The sequence below is a fragment of the Diceros bicornis genome, chromosome 15, assembly GCF_020826845.1.
Source record: "Diceros bicornis minor isolate mBicDic1 chromosome 15, mDicBic1.mat.cur, whole genome shotgun sequence".
Lineage (NCBI taxonomy): Eukaryota > Metazoa > Chordata > Mammalia > Perissodactyla > Rhinocerotidae > Diceros > Diceros bicornis.
The window spans coordinates 39,430,805-39,453,087 of record NC_080754.1 but is presented as its reverse complement, the minus strand read 5'-3'; the positions used below and the strand labels follow the sequence as shown (position 1 = coordinate 39,453,087).

At 55.3% G+C, this 22,283-nt stretch overlaps 3 protein-coding genes across 5 annotated transcripts in view; 2 read left to right on the top strand and 1 right to left on the bottom strand.

Annotated features, from left to right (window-relative positions):
• Window positions 1-529: 529 nt before the first annotated feature.
• VWA5B2 (von Willebrand factor A domain containing 5B2) lies at window positions 530-12,422 on the top strand. The gene is made up of 20 exons (XM_058556206.1): window positions 530-649; window positions 1,538-1,683; window positions 1,770-1,940; window positions 3,829-4,048; window positions 4,229-4,386; window positions 4,914-5,045; window positions 5,278-5,402; window positions 5,790-5,945; window positions 6,349-6,459; window positions 6,540-6,748; window positions 6,834-6,945; window positions 7,453-7,638; window positions 8,515-8,686; window positions 8,778-9,094; window positions 9,603-9,792; window positions 9,896-10,252; window positions 11,075-11,212; window positions 11,307-11,390; window positions 11,470-11,714; window positions 11,801-12,422. Exons 2-20 carry the CDS (start codon window positions 1,545-1,547, stop codon window positions 12,347-12,349), a joined length of 3,771 nt encoding a protein of 1,256 aa, XP_058412189.1. The 5' UTR covers window positions 530-649; window positions 1,538-1,544; the 3' UTR covers window positions 12,350-12,422.
• An 85-nt stretch (window positions 12,423-12,507) lies between these two features.
• Window positions 12,508-18,520, bottom strand: ALG3 (ALG3 alpha-1,3- mannosyltransferase). 2 transcript variants are annotated; one of them, XM_058556213.1, is made up of 9 exons: window positions 18,310-18,520; window positions 16,207-16,306; window positions 15,962-16,109; window positions 15,692-15,852; window positions 15,084-15,204; window positions 14,109-14,314; window positions 13,878-13,954; window positions 13,104-13,248; window positions 12,508-12,959 (listed from the first exon to the last, which is right to left on the bottom strand). In XM_058556213.1, the coding sequence occupies exons 1-9, from the start codon at window positions 18,503-18,505 to the stop codon at window positions 12,797-12,799; spliced, it is 1,317 nt and encodes a 438-aa protein (XP_058412196.1). In that variant the 5' UTR covers window positions 18,506-18,520; the 3' UTR covers window positions 12,508-12,796. The 2 variants fall into 2 exon arrangements, with proteins under 2 accessions (XP_058412196.1, XP_058412195.1); XM_058556212.1 differs by having other exon boundaries at window positions 12,838-12,959; window positions 13,104-13,246; window positions 13,858-13,949.
• Window positions 18,521-19,196: 676 nt separating this feature from the next.
• Window positions 19,197-22,283, top strand: part of ECE2 (endothelin converting enzyme 2) — a 35,546-nt gene continuing 32,459 nt past the window's right edge. For both annotated transcript variants that reach the window (XM_058556211.1, XM_058556210.1), the window contains exon 1: window positions 19,197-19,422. In XM_058556211.1, coding sequence (XP_058412194.1) covers window positions 19,227-19,422 — 196 coding nt within the window. In that variant the 5' untranslated portion in view covers window positions 19,197-19,226. The remainder of the gene's footprint in view (window positions 19,423-22,283) is intronic.

The following is a 22,283-nucleotide window of genomic DNA, read 5'->3' as shown; positions in this document are numbered from 1 at the left end:
GGGGGACGGTTACTGCAGCGATGAAGGAGCACTTTGCAAAGGAAAAGGGCTGGCTTCTTGGGGAGGGGGGGGGTTCTTACGATCATGGGCGCTGAGGTTCGCTGCAGTGATGTGGGAGGATCACTACAGTGATGGAAAGCCTAGCCAGGGCGGGGAGTGGGGTGACACTGGGACAGCTGGGGTCGCTGCAGTGCTGGAGGGCTGCAGACTGAGAGGCTCTGCTGCACTTGCGGGACGCCTCACTTCCTGAAGGACGGAAAGGGTGGAGTCTCGGAGGTCTCGGTCCCGATTTGATGGGGGCTGTGCGGCGGCGGGAACGCGGTCCCTGCACTGCGGTGCTCTGTCTGGCTCTAGCGTCCAGGGCTGGCGCGGAGGCTGTACCGCGCCGGAAGGAGGCGGGGAGGGGGGTGCATCAGCCCCGCTGCAGCGGCAGGCGGGGCCGAGACCCGCTGGAGGGGCGGCCTTCCCGAGCGGGGGCGGGACTAGCACCCGCAGGGCCGACGCCCCTGCGCGGACTCAGAGCGGCCGCGGCAGGAGTCCGGGGCTGGTGTCCCGCAGGTGCCGTGACTGAGTGCGGCCCGGGGCACAGAGGCTGCACCACCCACCCTGGTCCCGGCGTGGTGCCCAGAACTCCGCAGAGGACGCGACGGTGAGGCTGGGGTTGCCCGCAGGGAAGGGGACGATCCCTATACCCAGCCCGCAGCATTCCCTGACAGCTCGGCTGCGGGTGCGGCGGCGACTGCAGCCGCCCCCTACTCCCAGATCAGCTCTGCCAGGGTGGAGAGAGGTGCCCTGAACGGATCCCACGGAATCCTCTGCCCCAACACCTCTCCCGCTCTTGCCTCCGAAAGACCCCCTCCTTTCGCTTCCCATCTTGCTCTTCCCAACCCAACCCCCTCCACTCTGGCTTGCAGCCCCTCTCAGCGCCTCGGTCAGGTGAGGCGCCGGAAAAAGAAAGACTGCGGCCATTGGGATCCCCATCCCACCCCGCCCCTGCTGTCCCTTGCTGGGCTGGGGGCACCCAGGAGGATGCTGGCCCTTTAAACCCTTGCTCCCCACCCAGAGCATCTTCCATCTCTCCGCCCGCGCCACTTCCAACAGCTGGCAGCCACAGGGAGCCCCGGGGGGCCGGCAGGTACGGAGGCGGCGGTGAGGCCGGGGAGAGGGTGATGGAACAGCTGTGACACCCCCCCGCCCCCGCCCCTAGAGGAGCCGGTGGCGGGACTGCTGGGCGCCCGGAGCGCCAGTTAATCATTAACCCTCCGCTCCCCGGGTCCCCGCGCTGCCCGGAGCTGCGCTCCGCCCCGGCTTCCCAGGTAACTGGGGAGGATGCCCATCTAGCCATCCCCAATCTCTCCCTCCTTCCGTGCCCTCGCCACCTGTCGGGCGAGCGAGAGCGCCCGGCTCAGCCTTGCGCCCCCTGCTGGTCTGCGTCCCAGTGCCTGAGTTAGATTCTCCCCGCCGGCTTTCAGGAGGGTGGGGAGGGGCGCCCTGGACTCACCGTGCGTACCCCTTCATCGAGCACCTCCTCCCCCAGGGGCACCATGCCCGGGCTGTACTGTCCCTCCAGCTGGACACCGCTGCCCCTCACCGACTCCTGGGTCCGGGCCTGCGCCAACGGCCCGTGCCTCAGCCTGCGGGCCCGGCTAACCTACCACAACCCGCAGCCGCAGCCGGTGGACGGTGAGGTCCGGGCGGGGCGCGGGGGTGGTGGGGAGCGGGTGCCGGGCGGGGTCCGACGCCGTCTGTGCCCCCCGCCATCGCCCCAGGCGTGTTCGTGTACCCGCTGGCGGAGGCCGAAGTGGTATCCGGCTTCGAGGCGGAGGCGGCGGGACGGCGCGTCTCCTTCCAGCTGCAGAGCCGGCGCCGCTTGCAGGCCGCTTGCTGCCGCGCGCTGGGCCCCGGGCTGGGGGCCTCCACGCCCCGCCGCTGCGCGCAGGGTGAGTCCGGGGCGCCCCCGCCCCGCCCCCTGAAAGCCAGCCGCACTCTGGTTCCTGCACCTGCTCTGCGTCCCGCCCCTCCCCGTCCCCACTCCAGCTGCTGATTTTTTCATTCATTGATTCATCCCTTTATTTGACAATCGTGGACTGGACACCCGACTTAGACCAGGTGTTGGGGCAGTGTGACCCAGGCCTGACCTGAGGTTGGCAGCTAGGGAGACAGGCACAGCAGGCAGTCGGCACGTCTGTCTCGCCCTCTGGGGCGTTAGCTCCTGAGCCTGGCACAGGGCTTTGGTCATCTCCAAGGCCCAACATCTCTCACAGAGTTTGGCACAAAGGGGCTCAGTGAGTGCTGAGTGAGGAAGTGGAAGACCGCCCCTGTGCTAGGTTTTGTGGCTTGCTCTTCATTCTTTCATTTATTTGTACATTCATTGGATTCCTGCATATGGGATTGACCATCTGGGTAAGAAGAGGGATAGAATCCAGGGGTGTTGAGAGTTGGCATAAGCCCAGCAAGTTGTTAGAGGCCAGAGTGAGCTCTGGGCTGAGGCCCCAGGAATGTTCCAGAAGGAAGTGGAGCCAGCATTTGACTGAAAGGAAGGGTAGGACATGCTGATGAAGCGGAGAGGAGGGGAAAGGCACTCCATGCAGGGGCAATGGTGTAAGCAAAGGTTTGGAAGTAAGTTATACTGGGTGATGGTAATAAAATACCTCCTGTTTATAGCGATTTACAGTTGACAAAGCACAGTCACTTGTATCACCTCATTTGAATCCAGAGAGGTATGTAACACAAGTGTTGTTCTCCTTCCCCCTTTAATAGCAAAGGGCTCCTACGTGTTGGATGCTTTGCATACATTATCTCATTTATTCCTCACCACAGTCTCTGAGATATAGTTATTATGACCCCCATTTCATGGATGAGGAAACTGAGGCTCCTCAAAACAAGCAAGTTACCAAAGGACAGAATTAGAAGTCACAGAGCTGAGACTCAAAACCTGATACTGTGCTCCCTCCACCGTGTCAGGCTGTCCCCAAGCCTCAGCTGGCTGGGATGGGGGTCCTTTTCTTCCTTCTTACCTTCCTTTCTTTATCCTGCATCTGTTCTTCCCTTCATTTATTCAGCAAGTATTTCACGAAAGAATGGATAAATGATTATTGTGGCGAAGTGAGGTGAAGTAGGGCTGAAAAGGTAGGCTGGGGCCAGACCATGTAGGGCCTTGACTGCCACTGTACACCTGGTCATTTTTCCTTTAGCAGCAGTGGTGACTCCCACGACTCCACCAGTCCCCAAATAAACCCACACTCTGAGTAAAATGGTGTGCTTGGTATGCAAATGCAGCTTTATGTCCTCCAGCCAGCTTCCAAGCAGATTACTGCTCCTAAACTCCTCTTGGGTAGAAAATTCTGGAGCCACTCCTAGTGGGCAGTCGGGATCCTCTGACCCATCATGAGCAGGAAATTTGTGAGAAGGGTGGGTCCCAGGCTACGGGAGATGTCAGTCCACAAGGGAGGGTCCTTTGGGAAGATGACGCCCAAAGGTTGAATGGGTAGGGGCAGGCAGGAGAAGAGGGGTGGAAAATATGGGTCCCCCAGGATCTTGGGGGTGGTATAGACATGCCCTCTTCTCCTCCTCAGCCCTCCATTAGCAGTGATGTCACTTCTCCCTTTCCTGATGATAACCGCATCCTTCTACCATCAACCTGCCTCTTCTACCATCATTCATCTCATGCCTCCATCCTGCATCACCAATGCATTAGCCCAGTGTCCCTCCAACCTCACCAAGTCCCCCTTGTCCAGGCTCGCCTGACTCAGTGCCTGCTCCCACCCCTATTGTCCCCCATCTCCTCTGCTTCCTGCCCCCTCTGACCTCTTTTCTCACTCATCATAGGTCATCTTGTCTTGGATCTGGCCCAGGCCCGGTCCACACTGGTGCTGCCCACTGGCCTCATTGCCGCAGCTGGCACCATGACAGTGACCCTGCACAGCAGCCAGGAGCTGCCCTCAAGGCCAGATGGGGTGCTGTGCGTGGCTCTGCCCTCCGTGCTCACCCCGCTGGCCCTGCAAGGCCCGCTGGGGCCCCCCAGGCCTCCGGGGCTCTGTGACGACAGGTTGGGCCTATGGTGATTCTCTTCGTCCCTCCCTCGGCTTCTCTGGGTCTAGTGCGGGTGAGGGGGCTTTGGCAGGGGACCCCAGGGAATGGGCAGGATGGGGAAGGGCTGGGGCCAGTCAGCCAGAGGAGCTAGGGGCCTTGGTAATGGCTCAGTGACCCTCCTGGTCCTCCCTTCCAGCCCTACCAGCTGCTTCGGGGTGGGCAGCCCTCAGGAGGAAGGGCTGGCCTGGGAGGAGCCAGCTGCCCCTCCGGACGTGTTCTCAGGCCCTGCCCGCTGCCCTGCCCCATACACCTTCTCCTTCGAGATGCTGGTGACCGGGCCGTGCCTGCTGGCAGGTGGGTGCCCCTCCCAGTGTAGCTGATGGTAAATAATTCAAGGCTTGGGGATGGGAGGAACACAAGACAAAAAGAAGACAGGGACCGAAGCGTTGGGAGCCTCCAGTCTCACAGTGGGAGCATTCCCTGGCCGCTCCCACATAACACACACACCTCTAGGTTTGTCAGTGTAATTTATTTATATCCCACTCCACTCACCAGTGGGAAGAGAGATGCTTACAATGAGACCAATCCAAGTGATGAAGTGGAGTGTCCTTGTGCAAGAGGTAGGACAGGATGCTAAATCAGCAATTGGCTGATTTGTAACTCTTTGGCCAGCTAGGAACAGAGCTGGGAATCCACCTCCCAGCCTTTCAAAAGCAGGGTCACCCCTTGTCCACCTGACTCTGTAGATTAGGCTCTGAGAGTTGAGCCGAATCAGTCATGATCCCTGCCCACACCACTGTTGTCTGGGGAGGTGATATTTGCACTCTGTCCTGGCTTGGGGTGGGGTGATCCACACCTCTCCCTGCCTCTATGTCCCTCAGGCCTGGAGAGCCCCTCTCATGCTCTGCGGGCAGATGCCCCCCCTCATGCCAGCTCTGCAGCCACCATCTGTGTCACATTGGCAGAGGGCCACCGCTGTGACCGGGCCTTGGAGATCCTGCTGCACCCCAGTGGTGAGAGGCGGGGGCACGCAGTGGGCCAGCTCTGACCTGCTTCAGGACCACCTGGGTAGCATTTTTCAAGTATATATTTCTGGGCCCCAAGCCAGATGGACCACATCATCTGTGAGGGGGAGCCTAGTGGTGCAGGGAGGCTGGACCTGCAAGGTCCTCCCAGGGCAGTGGGACTGGGCAGTTGGGATCCAGAGGCAGGCACTTCCCTGGCAGAGTTGTGTCTTCTTCCCAGAGCCCCACCTGCCGCACCTGATGCTGGAGGCCGGCAGCTTGAACTCAGCAGAATACGAGGCCCGGGTGAGGGCCCGCCGAGATTTCCAGAGGCTTCAGCGAAGGGACAGTGATGGGGACCGGCAGGTATGGCTGCCTGGGGGCCTGGCCTGGCCCCTGACTTCACTACTGGCTGCATTTGTGCATGAGGAGCAGGCGAGCAGACTCAGGTTGGGATGGAGGGGGGCCTCTGCTCTCAGCAGGGCCTTTCAGTAGCTGCCACCACCATCCCAGAGGGCTGATGAGTATTGTCACAGGAGGGCCCTGGGATGTGTCTCAGTGGATGGGGGCTAGGTCTGACATAGGCAGAGGACAGCCACTTACCTCTGCCCTGGCCTTTATTCAAATGGCTACAAAAAGGTGCCCCCTCCAGGTGGATTAGATAGAAAAAGTCCCTGGGGCTGGGTCCTGCTGGCAGCCCAGGTTGGAATGACACTAAGCCTGGCCCAGGATGACTCGGGGCTCCCATCTCAGGTGTGGTTCCTGCAGAGACGTTTCCACAAGGACATCCTGCTGAACCCTGTGCTGGTGCTGAGCTTCTGCCCGGACCTGAGCTCCAAGCCTGGACACCTAGGCTCAGCTACACGGGAGCTCCTCTTCCTGTTGGACGGCAGCGGCGTAACACACAAGGCCTGTGGGGGCACGGTGTGGGCAGGGCTGGGGGTTGGGTCTGAGGTGGGCTGGGGGCAGCCTCTTGAAGACACACACACACACACACACACACACACACACACACACGTCTCTCTCTCTTTCTCATACTCTCTTTCTCATACTCACACATACAGGCATCACTCTCAGATTCCAAGAGCCTCTCTCATACATAAAGTTACATTCAGACACATCTAATCCCAAACCCAGGTGTCATGTACACCTCCAGAGTCACACACACAAACGTCTCTCACATGCACTCGGAGTCTCCCCAACACTCCTAGGTTCTCACTCAGAGTCTGGAGAAAGCAGGCAGTCGGTGTCCCTCACTCTCTACCAGTGCCCGCAGGGCCTGCCTCACGCTGTCCTCCCTGGCCCTCCCTAGGATGCCATTGTTTTGGCTGTGAAGTCACTCCCGTCCCAGACGCTCATCAACCTGGCCATGTTTGGCACACTGGTGCAGCCCCTCTTCCCAGAGAGCCGGCCTTGCAGTGATGTGAGTGTGGTCCACGGATCTGGGGGCCTGGTGGAGATGTTTCTGCCTAGCGTGGCCCAGCCTGTGCCTTCTCTCTCCAGGACACCGTGCAGCTGATCTGTGAGAGCCTTGAGACCCTGCAGGCTGCAGGGGGTGCCCCGGATGTGCTGGCTGCACTGGACTGGGCCATGGGGCAGCCCCAGCACAGGGCCCACCCTCGGCAGCTGTTCCTGCTCACTGCTGCCTCGCCCATGGCTGCCACTACCCACAAAACCCTGGAGCTCATGAGGTGGCACAGGGGGGCAGCCAGGTATGGGGTGGGCAGAGCGAGGTGCCTGAGATCGGCCCTCTCAAGAGGCTCCTGAGGGTCACAGCTGCTTCCCTTCCCTCGTCAGGTGCTTCTCCTTTGGGCTGGGGCCTGCCTGCCACCAGCTGCTCCAGGGTCTGTCTGCCCTCAGCAGGGGCCAAGCCTACTTCCTGAGGCCCGGGGAGAGGCTGCAGCCCTTGGTGAGCTTGAGCCTGGGCCCTGTTCCCCACTCCTGGAAGCCCGTCTCCCAAGTTACCCTGAGTCTGAAACGGAGCCCAGTCAGGTGGGGGGGTCTCTGGCACTCTGAACAGGACTTCTCCTCCACTCCAATCCCTACTTTCCCTTGAGATGCCAATCATGGGGGAGCTGCTGGAGCTGCTGTGGGTGTTTCCGGAAGCCAAAGGTGGGGGGACATGGCCTCCGACCACTCCCCAAATCTTATTCTCAGTTTTGTCCTGGTACTGAGCCGTATCCTGGAAAAGTCTTGCTCATCCATGTGGCACAGCTCAGGCCAGGAGACAGACCAAGCCCTGAGGACTGACACTCAGTCCCTTGTTTGTCCCTACCCCCACTCCTTCCCTGACCCCCACCTGACCCTGCTCCCCTCAGCCCAGCGGCTGGGCAGATGGCATCAGGGGAAGGGCAGCTCTGTCGCCTGTGTGGCAACTCTTTCTCTCCCATGACCTCCCTCCGGCCACTCCTCACAGCTGGTGCAGGCTCTGCGGAAGGCGCTGGAGCCCGCTTTGAGTGACATCTCTGTGGACTGGTTTGTGCCCGATGCGGTGGAGGCGCTACTGACCCCCCGGGAGATCCCAGCACTCTACCCTGGGGACCAGCTGCTCGGTTACTGCTCCCTCTTCAGGGTGGATGGCTTCCGGCCCCGGCCTCCTGGGGTAGGCCTAGGCTGGGGTGCGGGAGGTGGGCCTGGGATGGCTGAAGCCCCCGCATCTCTTCAAAAGCCTTCCTCCATTCCCTGTGCCTCTCTGCCAAACTCTTCTACTCCCACCTAGGACTCCCCAAGATCACACTAGGCCCCCAAGGTGCCTGCAGCCTGCCCCTCTCATGAGGTCTTCCACTGAGTTGTCCTTCACAGCATTGCCCTTGGCTTTTACCAAAGGTCACTAAAGCACACAGCCACAGAAAACAGCTCCCGCATTTGCTGTGAGATTTTTGTCAAAACTTGCTCATTACTTCACACTTTGCCCTACAGAAAGCACCATTGGATTATCTCCCATAACATTCAGGGACGGATGGAGCATAGTCTAGATGAAGTCTCAGATCCCAATTCTGCCGTGTACTAGCCATTTGATTTTGGGCAAGTCACTTAACCTCTCTGAGCCCACTTTCTCATACTGATTTTTTTATAGGTTGTTGTAATTAGAGGTCATAATGTACTTGCTCTTGGTAGCATACTTGACACACAGTAGGAGTTTGAGAAATGACAGTTATTTTTATTATGAAAAGCTCTAACTCTCCAGAAGAAATGAACATGCTTCCTCCTTTTTGATCATGAGAGCCATATAATGGACTGTTTGCCTTTTTGCCTGGCTGCCAGGGAGCTCAGGGCCAAACCTGAAGCTGGGCCACAGCAGCTCCAGCTCTATTAATCCCATAGTTGGCACATATGCTTCCTCCTTCCTTAGTCCTAGGCTTTCATTTCTGGTTTATTAACTTTACTGTCTCTTGCAGTGAGCCATCTTAAATCCTGTTTGGAAAGAGTTTATGAATAACTACAGTCTGCTTTTTTTCCAATGACTATCTCTCTCTAGGGCCAAGAGCTTGGCTGGCAGAGCTTGGGTGGCTCTGTGTTCCCATCCCCAGAGGAGGTGCCATCTGCCACCAGCCCTGGCACTGAGCCCACTGGCACCTCAGAGCCACTGGGAACAGGCACTGTGTCAGCAGAGCTGTCCAGCCCATGGGCTGCTGGGGACTCAGAGCAGAGTGAGTGCCCAGGTGTATGTGTGTGGCTGTGTTGGAGGAGGAGTGGGCAGTGGGAAAGCCCAGGGCTGGGGTCTATTCTCCTGCCTCCCAGCAGGTACTGATGCTCTGACAGACCCAGTCACGGACCCTGGACCCAACCCCTCCTCTGACACAGCCATATGGCGCCGCATCTTCCAGTCCTCATACATCCGGGAGCAGTATGTGCTCACCCACTGCTCTGCCAGCCCCGAGCCAGGCCCAGGCTCCACAGGCAGCAGTGAGTCCCCCGGCTCCCAGGGCCCTGGCTCCCCCGAGGGCAGTGCTCCCCTGGATCCCCCTTCTCAGCAGGGCTGCCGCAGCCTGGCTTGGGGAGAACCTGAAGGCTCCCGCTCCTGCCCCCTGCCTCCACCCCCACTGGCTCCAGTCAAGGTGAGAGTCAGTCCACATCCATTTACCACGTATCCAGCAAACCATTTATTGACCATCTGCCGTATGCCATAAATTGTGCATGGTTACTATGAAGTCTAGCTGAAGAAATAGATGGGTAAATCTATAATGATGATACCATGCAACTTACAGTGAGGAGCACAGGGACATGGTTTCACGGGGGCTCAGAGTTAAGGTTACTAACTGTGTCTGAGGGAGTCAGGAAAGCAAGAGTCATGTCTGGAAGAATAAGTAGAAGTCAGCCAGACAAAGAGAAAGAAGATATGAATAAAAACAGAGACAAGCAACAACCTCAAGTGAGAAAGAGGGCATGGAGTGAGATGACGGTGGGAAGGGTGCTGGGGCCAGAATGAACCTGGCCTTACTGCTAAGGGTGGTGAGCAGCCATCCAGGGTTTCAGACAAAGGGGTATGTGGTCAGTTGTGTGTCTGTGTTTGGTGGCCAGGAGCTCTGCATTCCTTGACCAGTGGACCCCACTTCTCACGTGCAGGCTGGGGCCTTGAGTGCTGAGGTGCTGGGCCGTCGACGCAGAGCAGCTTTGGCTGGCCGAAGCCTCTCATCACCCCCAGGCAGGGTGAACCCAGTCCTTGGCCGCCCCCGGCATCCCTCTCTGGGTGCAGCCCCAGATGGGCCAGGCCCTGAGCCAGGGCAGCAGCTGGGACAGGGCTTGGATGACTCAGGTAAGCATTAGATGGAGAACTGGATTCTGACATCAAGGATGCCTTGGGGAGGTAGAGTCCAGGGCACCACACTGCCCCTGCCCCTGCCATTGTCTTTCCCCAGGAAACCTGCTTTCCCCGGCCCCCATGGACTGGGACATGTTGATGGAACCACCCTTCTTGTTCACAGCTGTGCCCCCCAATGGGGAATCCGCCCCTCCGGCAGTGCCACTGCCTCCCCAGACTCCACGCTGCCATGTGGTGATCCGGGCCCTGTGTGGGGAGCAGCCTATGTGCTGGGAGGTGGGTCTTGGGCTAGAGACACTATGGGGTCCTGGGGACGATGGCTCACTGCCTCTGTCACCCCCTGAAAGAGAAGGTGCTTGGGATCAAGCACTCCATCGGCTGACAGCAGCTTCTGTGGTCCGGGACAATGAGCAGCTGGCTCTCCGACAAGGAGCCGAGACCATGGCTGACCGGGGTGAGTTGCTGGCGGGCCCAATCAGGGCCCAAAGAGACTGTATGGGGCAGAGAGTGGCAGGGGCAGAGAGAAGCAGTGGCAGAGGTCTGTGTGTTTGGTCACTCTCTATATCTCATCTTGCTCACAGACAATTTAAGGTGGCTCACCCACATTGACAAGAAAAAAAATAAGTAAGGCAATGGAAAAAAAGGATAAAAAGAAGCAAAGAATGAGGTTATATTAAAGATGCATACCATGAGGTTATGTGCCCTTGCAAGCATGGGACCCAAAACTGGCAAGCTTTCTAGCAGCCAACACAGAGGGAAATGTGATCCTGTAATGATTCACAGTACCTATAACATAAAAACAAATCTGTCATTCAGGAAGACTATTAAAATTAAACAAAGTTAAAATTTCAGTTTTTCAGTTGCACTAGCCACACTTCAAGTGCTGAATAGCCACATGTGACTGGTGGCTACCATACTGGATCACAGATACAGATACAGAACACTTTCATCATTGCAGAAAGTTCTACTGGACAGTGCTAAGTGGATGGAAAAGGCACCACAGTTGATGCTTCCTGTGGGTGGTGTACAGAACGATGAATTTCTGGGTGGCCAGGGGGCCTAGCCCTGCTATGGGTTGAGGGTTCAGCCTAACCACTCTTGTCAAAGTTGGGAGTCTAGCTGGTCCTGGCCGAGAAAGAACTCCACTTTGTTCAAAAGTGGACAGAGAGAGAAACTATGGCGAGCACTGAGATTTTTTTCCACAAAGCCCTCTGTGGAGGAGGAGTGGTGGGCGTGAACCCGCTCCTGTTCAGCATGCTGCTCCTTGGTTTCACAGGCCATGCCCGGAGGTCCTGGCTCCGAGCCCTTCAGACAAGCAAGGTCAGCTCTGCCCCCTCCTGCTTCACCTGCCCTGTAGCTGTAGACGCCACCACTAGGGAGGTCCTGCCCTCAGCCCTGCAGGTGCGGAGCTCAGGTAGAGTCCCTCCTGGGTGACCTCTCAAGTGCCACACCTCACCTCACTGGCCACCCTCCTGGACAAACTTCACCCGTCTTCTGTGCCCCTGCAGAGCCAGCTGAACCCCCAGGCACCCCTCCTGCCTCTCAGGGCCATCTAGAGGCAGCTCCTCTGCTCACAGTTGTCCACTCTAAAGGTAACACTCAAATTTGAGGAAATGGTAGGGAGCAACCTGGCTTCAGGACCACCACTGGCACTGATGGGCTCCATTGCAGGACTTCAGGGAGGCGCTCTAGCAGGCGGCTGGGACCTTGGCCGAAATGGCAACTCCAAGTCTGCTTTGGGGGACCCTGCAGCTCCCACCAGAGGTCCTCATCGCCTGCCCACCCAGCCTCCCTCTAGGCTCAGCCTGGGCTGTCGGAAGGCCAGAGGCCCAGACAGCCGTAGACTCTGCAGCCCCAACACTGGTCAGGCCAGTGACGGCAACAGTGAAGGCAGCGACCATGACTACCTGCCCTTGGTGAGGACTCGGGAGGTGGAGGGTGGCGTTGCCAGGGCCAGGGCACCGTCTCAGCTCGCTTCTCCCCCCACCTCCTCTCTCCTCAGGTGCGCTTGCAGGAGGCGCCAGGCTCCTTTCGCTTGGATGCGCCCTTCTGCGCAGCAGTGCGCATCCCACAGGAGCGCCTGTGCCGCGCCTCGCCCTTCGCTGCACACCGTGCCAGCCTCAGCCCCACCTCGGCCTCGTCTCCCTGGGCACTTCTCGGTTCTGGTGTCGGCCAGGGCGACAGCGCCACGGCCTCCTGCAGCCCATCACCTAGCTCGGGCTCTGAGGGTCCAGGCCAGGTGGACAGTGGGCGGGGCTCAGACACTGAGGCCTCGGAGGGGGCGGAAGGGCCCAGTGGTGCCGACCTGCAGGGCCGAACCTGGGCCACCGCCGTGGCGCTTGCGTGGCTGGAGCACCGCTGTGCCGCCACTTTCGGCGAATGGGAACTGGCAGCAGCTAAGGCCGACTGCTGGCTGCGGGCCCAGCACCTGCCCGACGGCCTCGACCTGGCTGCCCTCAAGGCTGCAGCTCAGGGTCTCTTCCTGCTGCTGCGCCACTGGGACCAGAACCTGCAGCTACACCTGCTGTGCTACAGCCCAGCAAACATGTGAGGGCTGCCCAGTTGCTCAGGCTGGCGCCCCCCAACAGACTCAAGTCACTGCCACCCAGGGCCGGCTTCTTGGTGCTGGGAAGGGGTGGGCTGGTGACAGCCTGCCCCCCACTGCTTCTTATTCTCTTCCCAAAATCCTCTTGCCCCCACAGAAAGTGCCTGCCTGTGCTCTCTCCCACTCCTCCCACCCCGCGCCCCTTCCCCTCTGAGTTCTGTGCAGTGCAGTGGAAGGGGAGAGAGCCACAGTCCCCAAAACCTATGCAATAAAGTGCCTCTTAGGACTGCCTGAATGAGTTCTTCATCCGCCGCGTGCATGCCCCTCATAGCCTGGTCCAGGCACCTCCATGTAGGCTGCAGAGAGGTGGACTTGGTAAGGTTTATTGGGAAGGGCACAGAGTCCATCCTCATCCAGGGTCCTGACAATGGATTGGAGGGGGAGAGGTGGACCTCAGTGGGCTTTCTTGCTGTGCTGGACGCTCTTGGGGAAAGGCTGGGGGCCCAGCCAGAGCTGCAGCAGGATGACAGCATGGCATACGTGCAGGGCAGCAGAGCTGCAGGACGTGGATGGGTATGTGTTCCAAGAGAGCTCAATGAGCCCCAGCACCAGCAACCTGGAGATGAGAAATAAGCTCCAGGTGTTGTCCAGTTTCTAGGCCGTTAGCCCTTTAGCTCACCCCCAGCACCTCCAGGCTCACAGCCTTGGGATGAGGGGTTCCCTAGCCCTTCCCACTCCCCCAGGTTGTCCCGGCTGGTACCTGAGCAGGTGTGTGAGCCAGCGTGCAGGCGTGGCCCACAGGAGGTAGGGCAGTGTGTGGAAATACCAGACGTAGAACTGGTAGTGGAGGGAGCGGCTGAAGCAGATGCCAATGAAGTTGGAGGTGAAGAGTGTAGAAACGATCTGTATGCAGTGGTCAAGGCCAAGGGCAGGAGCAGAAGAGGCAGGAGTTGGGGGGTGGGGGGGGCGTGGGGTTGTCGGGCAGGGAAGTTTCAAAGCAGAAGGGCAAAAGTTTAGGGTCAGATAGCCCCCTGGCTCTGCCATTCCTAAATGCAGACCTTTGGGCAAGTTTCTTAACCAATCTGCACCTGTTCCTCAATCTAACGTGGAGACAGTAATACCCAGGGCCGTAAGGTCTAGTGAGTTCATCACTTACTAGCTGTGTGACCTTGGTAAATTACTTAACCTCTTAAAGCCCTAATTTTGCCACCTGTAAAATGGGTATAATAAAAATACCTCCCTATCTCAGGGTCTTCTTGAACTTTAAATGTTAGAATGTATGTAAATCTCTTAGAAAGCACCAGCACTCATAATGGCAACTCAATCATATTCAGAATTAAGAATAAAATATGCTTAAATATGTAAAGCGCTCAGCAGTGTTTGGTACAGAGTAGGAGCTCTATGCATGGGCCCTGTGGCTATTACTGGTACCTCCTTTTCCCTCCCCCAGGTCACCAGCCATCCAGGGCTAGATGACTAGGACCCCACCCGCACCAGGAGAGGGCAGGACTTACCTTCCTGATTCAAAGGATATGATTGGGCGTGAGGGGCTGGGGTGGAACCTTCCTTTTGGAGGGATCCTTCAGCAGCGACAGGATACTTTCCCCTGTCCTGGGGAGAAGCCGTTCAGACATTTATCAAGCCCCCATTGTGCGCCAAGCTCTCAACTCACCGCCATGAGCTCAAAATCTCCCCCAAGCAGCCCCTAAGGCCTAGGCCCTTCACTCCTTCCCCCATCTCTGCCCATGGCACTTCTCTTTCTCACCTGTGCCACCTGCAGAGGGCAAAGAGTAAGAGAAGAGTGAGGTGGGCAGCCAACAGTGCCAGGTGGAAGGCACGATGCAGGAAGAGGGCCTCTGGGAGGAAGCGCCAGTTCACTGTCCAGCGGAAGAGAAACTGGCGACCAAGGTCAAAGGAGCGGGATAGGTAGCCGACAGGGTTCTCCAGCAGGAAGGGCAGCCCCAGAACCACCTGAGGATAGGTGTGACGTCAGCAGAGCTGCCCAGGCTCACCTCAGCATCACGCTAACCACCGAGGGGAGTGGGAAAGGTTGTAGGTCTCAGAGGTTCTCTAATTCCCACCAGGACAGTAGGAAAGCCAGGCCCCCAACCAGGCTAGAGCCTGGGGCCAAAGAAGCTGTGGAGGCAGGTAATAACAGTGCTTTAAGTTTGGATTCACCAAGTCATAAATGGGCAGAGCTAGAAAGGCCCTCAGAGACCATCTAGCTCAACACCCTTATTTTACAGCTAAAGAAACCAAAGCCCAGGGGCCAGCCCGGTGGTGTAGTGGTTAAGTTCGCACGCTCGGCCTGGAGTTTGTGAGTTCAGATCCTGGGCACAGAACTATACAACGCTCATCAAGCCATACTGTGGCAGTGACCGATATACAAGATAGAGGAAGACTGGCACAGATGTTAGCTGAGAGACACTCTTCCTCAAGCAAAAAGAGGAAGACTGGCAACAGATGTTAGCTCAGGGCCAATCTTCCTCAATCAATCAATCAATCAATGAATGAATGAAGGAAGGAAGGAAGGAAGGAAGGAAGGAAGGAAGGAAGGAAGGAAGGAAGGAAGGAACATTAAAAAAAAAAGAAAGAAACCAAAGCCCAGAGGTAGTGGCTGCCCAGCACAGAATCAACTCCAAACCCGTCTCTTGGCTTTGAGGAAGTCTCAAGGATGGAAGGAGGCCAGTCACAGTGGCCTCCCCTTCATCAAAAAGGGGAAGCGGTGAGGCGGGGGTACCTGAAGGACAGCACAGATGCCCAGTTTGGGGAGGGCCCCACGGAGACCGAACTGTGTGAGAAGAAGGAATAGTAATCCAGGGGCGAAGAGTAGCACGTTCATCTTCACAGAGACTGCCAGGCTGGGGTGGGTAGGGGAGAGGAAGGGTGGAGATCAGCTCCAGGGCCATGCATCCCACCCTGAGATGTACTCCCCACCATCATGACAGCAACTCCTCCCCTCCCCTGCCAGCAAGCTCTAGGAGGGGACCCACACTCTGAACTGCTGGAGGGAGGATAACGCAGCCTGGGAGGAGGCTGGGGGTAGGGAGCAGACACCTAGTCTCTATGCCCAGACTGAGACAGTATACATACATTGAGTATTTAGAATGGGCAAGGACCAACTCCAATAACAGATGCTGTCTGGAGGGAAGAGAAGATGGGAAGAGGGGCTGTGTATGTTGGGGGTTGGACGCAGAGACTTTCTATAGATCCTGGACCCGCCTAGCAGGGCCCTGACTGATCCACACTGTCTGGCCACTCCCTTACTCTCTCTGCTGTGGAAAATTGGGGAGCAAGTGATGGAAATTTAGAAAGTGAGAGAGGGAGCCAGAAGGGAAGGGTGTTGACCTGAAACAGCAGCAGCCCCAGCCCCAGCGCTGGGCCAGCAGGAGGTTGATACTGAGGAACAGCAGCGCCATGGCCACCGGGTCATTGAAGAGCCGCAGCACAAAAATGGAATGGACACGGTAAGAGGCACAGCACATGAAGAAAAAGACGAAGGGAGGTACCTGAGAGGTGGGCACAGTGGGGAACAAGGTCAGCTTACCAACTCTGAGCCACCTCTGCTCCCCAGCCCTCCCCGGTTGGGGTCCCCTGGTCCTGGTAGCATGGACTCACTTTGCAGGTCTGGTGGTAGATCAAGAAGACAAGCAGCAAGGTGGCCAGGTAGAGCACAGCAAAGATGTGCTGGGCCATGCGGATGTCAGTACCCTGGCCAGTAGCATAATACAGCCCCATAAAGATGTACACAAAGCCGGCTGGGTACCTAGAAGATGAAAAGGAATGTGATTCTGGGTCAGGCCACCCAGCCTGGTATCCAGTCAGCCCCTTATGTCCTCGCTGAACCTCCTAACCCCACTCACACAAGAGGTCCAGTGTCACCCTGCAGTTGGGTATAGTCATAGGTGCCATTGATGACGCCCTCTACTTCGGCCATGTAGGCCTTCCAGTCGATCTCTGTGTCTGGAAAAGGACAGGATGGTGTGGTTACTTCCAAGTTCAGAATTTATCTGCCCCCTACACCTCCAGCCCATCAAAGCACAGAGTTCCAGCTCATTCCCAGTACTTCTATCACAATGCCTTATCTAACTGCCTGTCTGACATTTTCTGGGTGAATCCAGACAACTCACTCAACATGTCTGTAATTGAACTTGTGATCTTCACCTCCAAATTTGCTCTCCTTCCTGGGTTCCATGAATGGCACCATCAACATCCCAGGTGCCCAGGTCACAAATCTGGGTAACATCTTTCATATTTCCTTCTCTCTCATTTCCCACCACCACTCACAAAATCCTGTCTATTCTTCATCCTAAATATCTCTACTATCTCATCCTTCTCTGCTATTACATACCCAAATTTGGGCCTAACATAACCTCTAGCCTCCAAGATGCAATAGCTTCCCAATTAGGCTCCTAGCTTCTGCTTTCACCCCACTATAATATATTTCCCACCCTGATATAATAGAAATCACATTAGATCTCTGCTTAAAACCTTTCAAGGATTCTCCAAGGCCTTAAGATAAAGACCAAACTCTGTCATTCCCATTTTTAGAAGAAGAACCTATGAATCAATGAGGTTAAGTGACTAACTCAAGATCAGTGAGCTAGGAAGGGTAGAGTTCAGACTGGAACTCATGGGGTCCTAAATTCTTTTTTTTTTTTGTGAGGAAGATCAGCCCTGAGCTAACATCCATGCCAATTCTCCTCTTTTTCCCGAGGAAGACTGGCTCTGAGCTAACATCTATTGCCAATCCTCCTCTTTTTTTTCCCTTTTTCTCCCCAACGCTCCAGTAGATAGTTGTATGTCATAGTTGCACATCCTGCTAGTTGCTGTATGTGGGACGCTGCCTCAGCATGGCCGGCCAAGCAGTGCATCGGTGCGCGCCGGGGATCCGAACCCAGGGCCGCCAGTGGCGGAGCGCACGCACTTAACCACTAAGCAACAGAGCCGGTCCCTGGTCCTAAATTCTTAACCATCATGCTAACTATACCCTTAACAAGGCTTACAGACCCCTTCATGATCTGGTCTCAACTTCTGCAATCCCTTCCCTCAGTACTACCCTCACTTGATTTCTATGTTCCAGCTCTAAAACAGTTCTTTCAGTTCCTCAAAGGATCCAGACTTTCTCTTTTGACTGGAGGTTTTTGAGAGAGGATCCTCTCTGCCAGGAGCACTTTCCCCCCTCCCCTTTTCTCTCTTTGCTCAACTGGCTAGCTCTTACCTTTCCAGGGAGACTCTAGGAAGCCTTTCCTGATGCCTCAAGTCTGGCTTAAGCGCCCTCCGGTGTCCTTTATAGTACCCTGGCTTTCTACTATCATGAATATGACACATTGTAATTTTCTGCTAACTTATCTTTGTCCAGACCCACAAACCCAAGTAGGAAATCTGTCTATCTTTTTCACCACTGTACCCCTGGCATCTAGCATAGTATTAGGCACTCAATAAACGTGTTGAATTATTTGTCTTTAGCAAGAAAGCTTTAAGCCCCATGTCTAGATTCAGCCTGGAAAAGAGCCGCCAATAATGCCAAACGGACTCAAGTGGTCACAAAATGCCGTCGTTGAGAAGAGACTTGCAAGATCTCAGCTTTGAACAGAGAGAAAATTGAGACCCAGCAGGGGAAGTGACGTGCCCAAAGCCACAGAGACAAGCAGCAGCAGCAGCAATACACTAACTCGGACCCAGGTCTTCTGACGTTCAGGCTGGTTTACTTTCTCAGCCTGGCAGGCTGTATGTTCAGGACAGACGGCCAATCTCTAGGGTCTCCCCTTCCGTCGTGGGGGAGGGATTAAGATAGGGTTTGGTTTTCTGTGGAGCAGGCTTGGAACTTGGGTAAAAGATATGGGTTTGCAACTGACGACTGAGTAGGATCTGGGGTATGGGTTTGAGCTCCGAATCTGGCTCCCAGTTTGGGTCGGCGGTTCGGGTCCCTCTCCCCACCCTCCCCTCCCCTTCGGCGCACTCACATGCCACCCTGTGAATGACCCAGAAGGTGATGCCCACCTCCGCCAGGCAGAGGCAGGCGGCCACCAGCAGCGTGTAGCGCGGCTCCAGCAGCAGTAGGCGCCGCTCCTGCCAGGCACGCCGCAGCCACTGCCCGCAGAGTCCCACTGCCCGGGCTGCGGGAGCCGCCCGGCCGCGTTTCCTCAGACCCGCCGCCATCTTGACGGTGCGCCGCTCATGTGGGCCCGCCTCCCCGGAAGCGCGACACTCAGGCACTTAGGTTCCGCTCCCCGCGCCCGGCGTCCCAGCCGACAGAGTGCTGATCGGAGTTGTCAGAGTCCTTATTTTGAATGGTCTTTCTCTTCAGTACATACTTAGGGCACACAGGTGCTAATGTGGATCGAAGGTTTGCCTAGAAAAGTAACATTCCTGTCCGCGCCCTCCCCCCTCCCCCCGGCCTGTGTTGGGAATATCTGTGTTCATGCAATCTCTCCTAGAGGACAAGACCTGTGTCCCTGCCCCTGCTGCTTCCCCTCAGAGTCTTCTGGGTGCTCAAAACTGGAAAGAAATGAGTTTTTCATTAATTTTCAGACTTCTTAACGGAAGGAACCGGCCAAACTGTGAGAAGGCCCCTCATGAGAAGGGGCAGTGATAAGCCGGAGTGAGTCTGACACCATGAGTGTGGCTCAGAAGTGAGCGAACGGTACAGCCGGAGAATTCAGGGTCTGGACGATACGGTTTTCCCAGCCGGAGGATTTTTGGAAGCGCGCTTAGCAGGGGACGGAAGTTCCACGTGTTTATGTTGAGCATCTGCAGGTGGTGGGCGGAAACACAAAGGCCACGCCTCCTACATTTCGCCATCCCGATTGGCTACATAGGGGGGGCCAAGCCCCGCCCAAAGGTGCCGGCCGGCTGCCAGGCGGGCCTTGCAGCTGAGAGCATGGCCTCTCCAGGGGTCCCCGCGCCTCAGCCAGAGTTACCAGAGCACAACTGCGGGTACCGAGAGGTGCAGTACTGGGACCAGCGCTACCGAGGCGCGGCTGACTCTGCTCCCTACGAGTGGTTCGGGGACTTCTCCTCCTTCCGTGCCCTCCTAGAGTCGGAGCTGCGGCCCGAGGACCGCATCCTCGTGCTAGGTGGGTAGTCCCGGCGCTGCCCAGCCCGGGTAGAGCTGGCTGGACCAGGGGCCCTGCCCTGGCCTGGCCCCGTCCGCTTTCCTCGCGTCTGTCTGCCCCTCTCAGAGGACACCCCAGTCGGGAGCCAAGTACTTTCAGAATCTCGGCGGTATTTAGCCAGGCCAAACAGAAGCCAAGAGATTCTTAGTCCGGGGGCCCCCTGGAGAAAGTCTGAGTCTGAGCGTGGTAGGTGACCCAGGACCCGTTCCGGACCCTCAGGAGGCAGCCTTGAGCACTGGAGAGCTCAGAGACCTAGTTCAAGTCCCAGCGCTAGTTGGCTGTGCGACTTAGGACAAGTCGTGAACTCGTTTTGAGCTTCAGATTCATTTCTAGAAATGGGACTGCGAGCTCAAGTCGGATAAGGCACATGCAGGGACCTCAAACACAATGCCTAGCGCTTTTCTGTTTGAGCCAAAGGGCACCCGGAGCCATTGTCACCTAGAAAGGGTTATCTCATCACTCTTTGAGCCCGAACTGAAACTTCGTCCGGCGCCCCTTGCGCAGTGAGGATGAGGACAGCGCCCTCTGAGGTGGGAGGGGAGATTGCAGCCCAGATGGTGCGATTCCCCAAAAGGCTGAGAGGTCCAGCTGCCCCCTCGAGGTTCTCTCCCACTACCAGTCTTGGGGACTCTAGTGAAGTTTGATTGAACAACGGGATTCCTTCCAATTATATCTTTTGCTTTGGTATTTGTAAAAGCATGCATATGTTTAAGTGAAATATTTCATATATATAAAAGAGACAGCTATAATACAGTATACATGTAAGGTATAAATAATAAATCTAATGTGTACATCCTACTCAGTCTGAGAAATAGAATATTCCTAGGACTAGAAAGGAAGTATAACTTAGTGCTTAAGAATTTGGACCTTGGAGACAGCTAATTATGTTAGAATCTTGGCTCATGTAATCTTAGCTGTGTAATCCTGGACAAAATAATTAAATTTCTCTGCCTCCATTTTTTCAGCCTTAAAAAAATAAGAGTACTTACTTATTGGAGTTTTAAGATGAGTGAGTATGACAGATACCTAGAACAATGCCTGGCAAAATAAAAAGCTCTGTGTATATTTAAGGTTTTCTGTGTGGCCCCTCAAACTGCTTTCCCCAAGAGATAAAAACTCTCTTGAATTTTGTCCTTTTAAACCATTGCATTTATTTATAGATTTACCATAGATCTATCTTTTTCAAGCTTTAGTGTCATTCAAAATCGCCTGGAAAGCTTGACCTCACCCTGAGATTCTCATTCCAGGGACAGTGTAAGTTTGTTCCCAGGAATCTGTATTTTCCACAAACCCACAACTGATTCCCATGCTGGTGATTGGGGCCGCCTTAAAATCTGCTTGACTGGGAGGTATCTTTTCCTGAATAGAGGGGAGAAAAGTCTAAAAATCAAAAAGGAAAACTTTCCAGGCAGGAATCTCAAGATCTAAGAACTCCCCAACAACTTGGGGAGTACCCTATGTCACATTCCACCTCAACAAACATAAATTGAGCACCTGTTAGGTGCTAGGGAACGTGCTGGGCTCTTTCTAACTTTTTTAATCCTCATGACAACCCCTTGAGGTTAGTGATAAGTATTATGAGATTTACAGTAGGGTGGAGGTCGGTAAACCTTTTCTGAAAATGGCCAAATAGTAAATATTTTAGGTTTTGTGGGCTATACAGTTTCTGTCACAACTAGTGGAAAAGCAGCCACAGACAATACATAAGTGAATAAGAATAGCTGTGTTCCAATAAAATTTTACTTACAAAAACAGGTGGCAAGCTGGATTTGGTGACCCCTACTCTAGGTCCTTGTCTCAGGTTGATTTCATCAGAAGCAAATCCTAAGATGAAGATTCATGTCCCAGTCATTTATTAGGGAAGTGCTCCCAGGAAAAATTGGTAAGAGAGTGAGGGAACAGGGAGGGAGAAGAGGCCAAGCAGGATTGTGATCGCAGGCAAATTTTCCCTGAGGATAGTTTCAGGCTGAAGAGTCACAGATGCAAACTGTCAGAAGCAAACACGCCAAAAACGTGGGACACCCCAAGGGGATCTGGTCAGAGCACTGACAGTGTCCACTACTGTCTTGCAGCAAGTAAGTGGTGAGGTAAGGATGCCATCTGACTCCAGAGCTTCTATTTCTCCTGCTGTACCATGCAGATGTGCATAGAGGCATCTAGAACTCGGTTGAAACTAGTAAAATGACTATATTGTGAATTACAGCCTAATGGTCATATTGATACAGCTAAAGATGGAATGTCACTACTGAAGGTGAGTGGGCCTCTTGGAAACTAGGAGACAGTTTAGCATAATGGTTTAAGAGCTCTGGTTCTGGAGTGAGACAAGCCTGTATTCAAATTCTGGCTCTACCACTGACCACGTGACTTTGGGAAAGTTCCTTACCCACTTTGGGCAGCCTTAGTTTCCTCATCTGGAAAATGGTAATGGTAATGGTAATAATAGTTATCTTCTATATGGAGCTACTGAAAATAAATTGAGATAATTCTTATCAAGTGCTTAGCATAGGACCCAGTGTTCAATGACTGTTAGCTATCATTATTATTATTGAAAATGGGAGTTAGAGAGACTTAATCCAGGACTGTTCAGAGAACAGAGTACCGTGCCTGAGGAGAGTCTGGTCCCCAAGGCTAGAATATTTTCATGGAAGATGAATGCATATCGCTGTCCTAGCTTTGCCATCATTATAAGTCTCTGATTCTGTCTCCTTGTTTGACTCCATGCTCTGTAGGAATCTTCTGATCATAATTTGGATTCAATTTGTATTTCCTATAGAGAGAGAAGGGACTGAAGAGAGGATTGACCGTCCAGTCCCCATCATGGC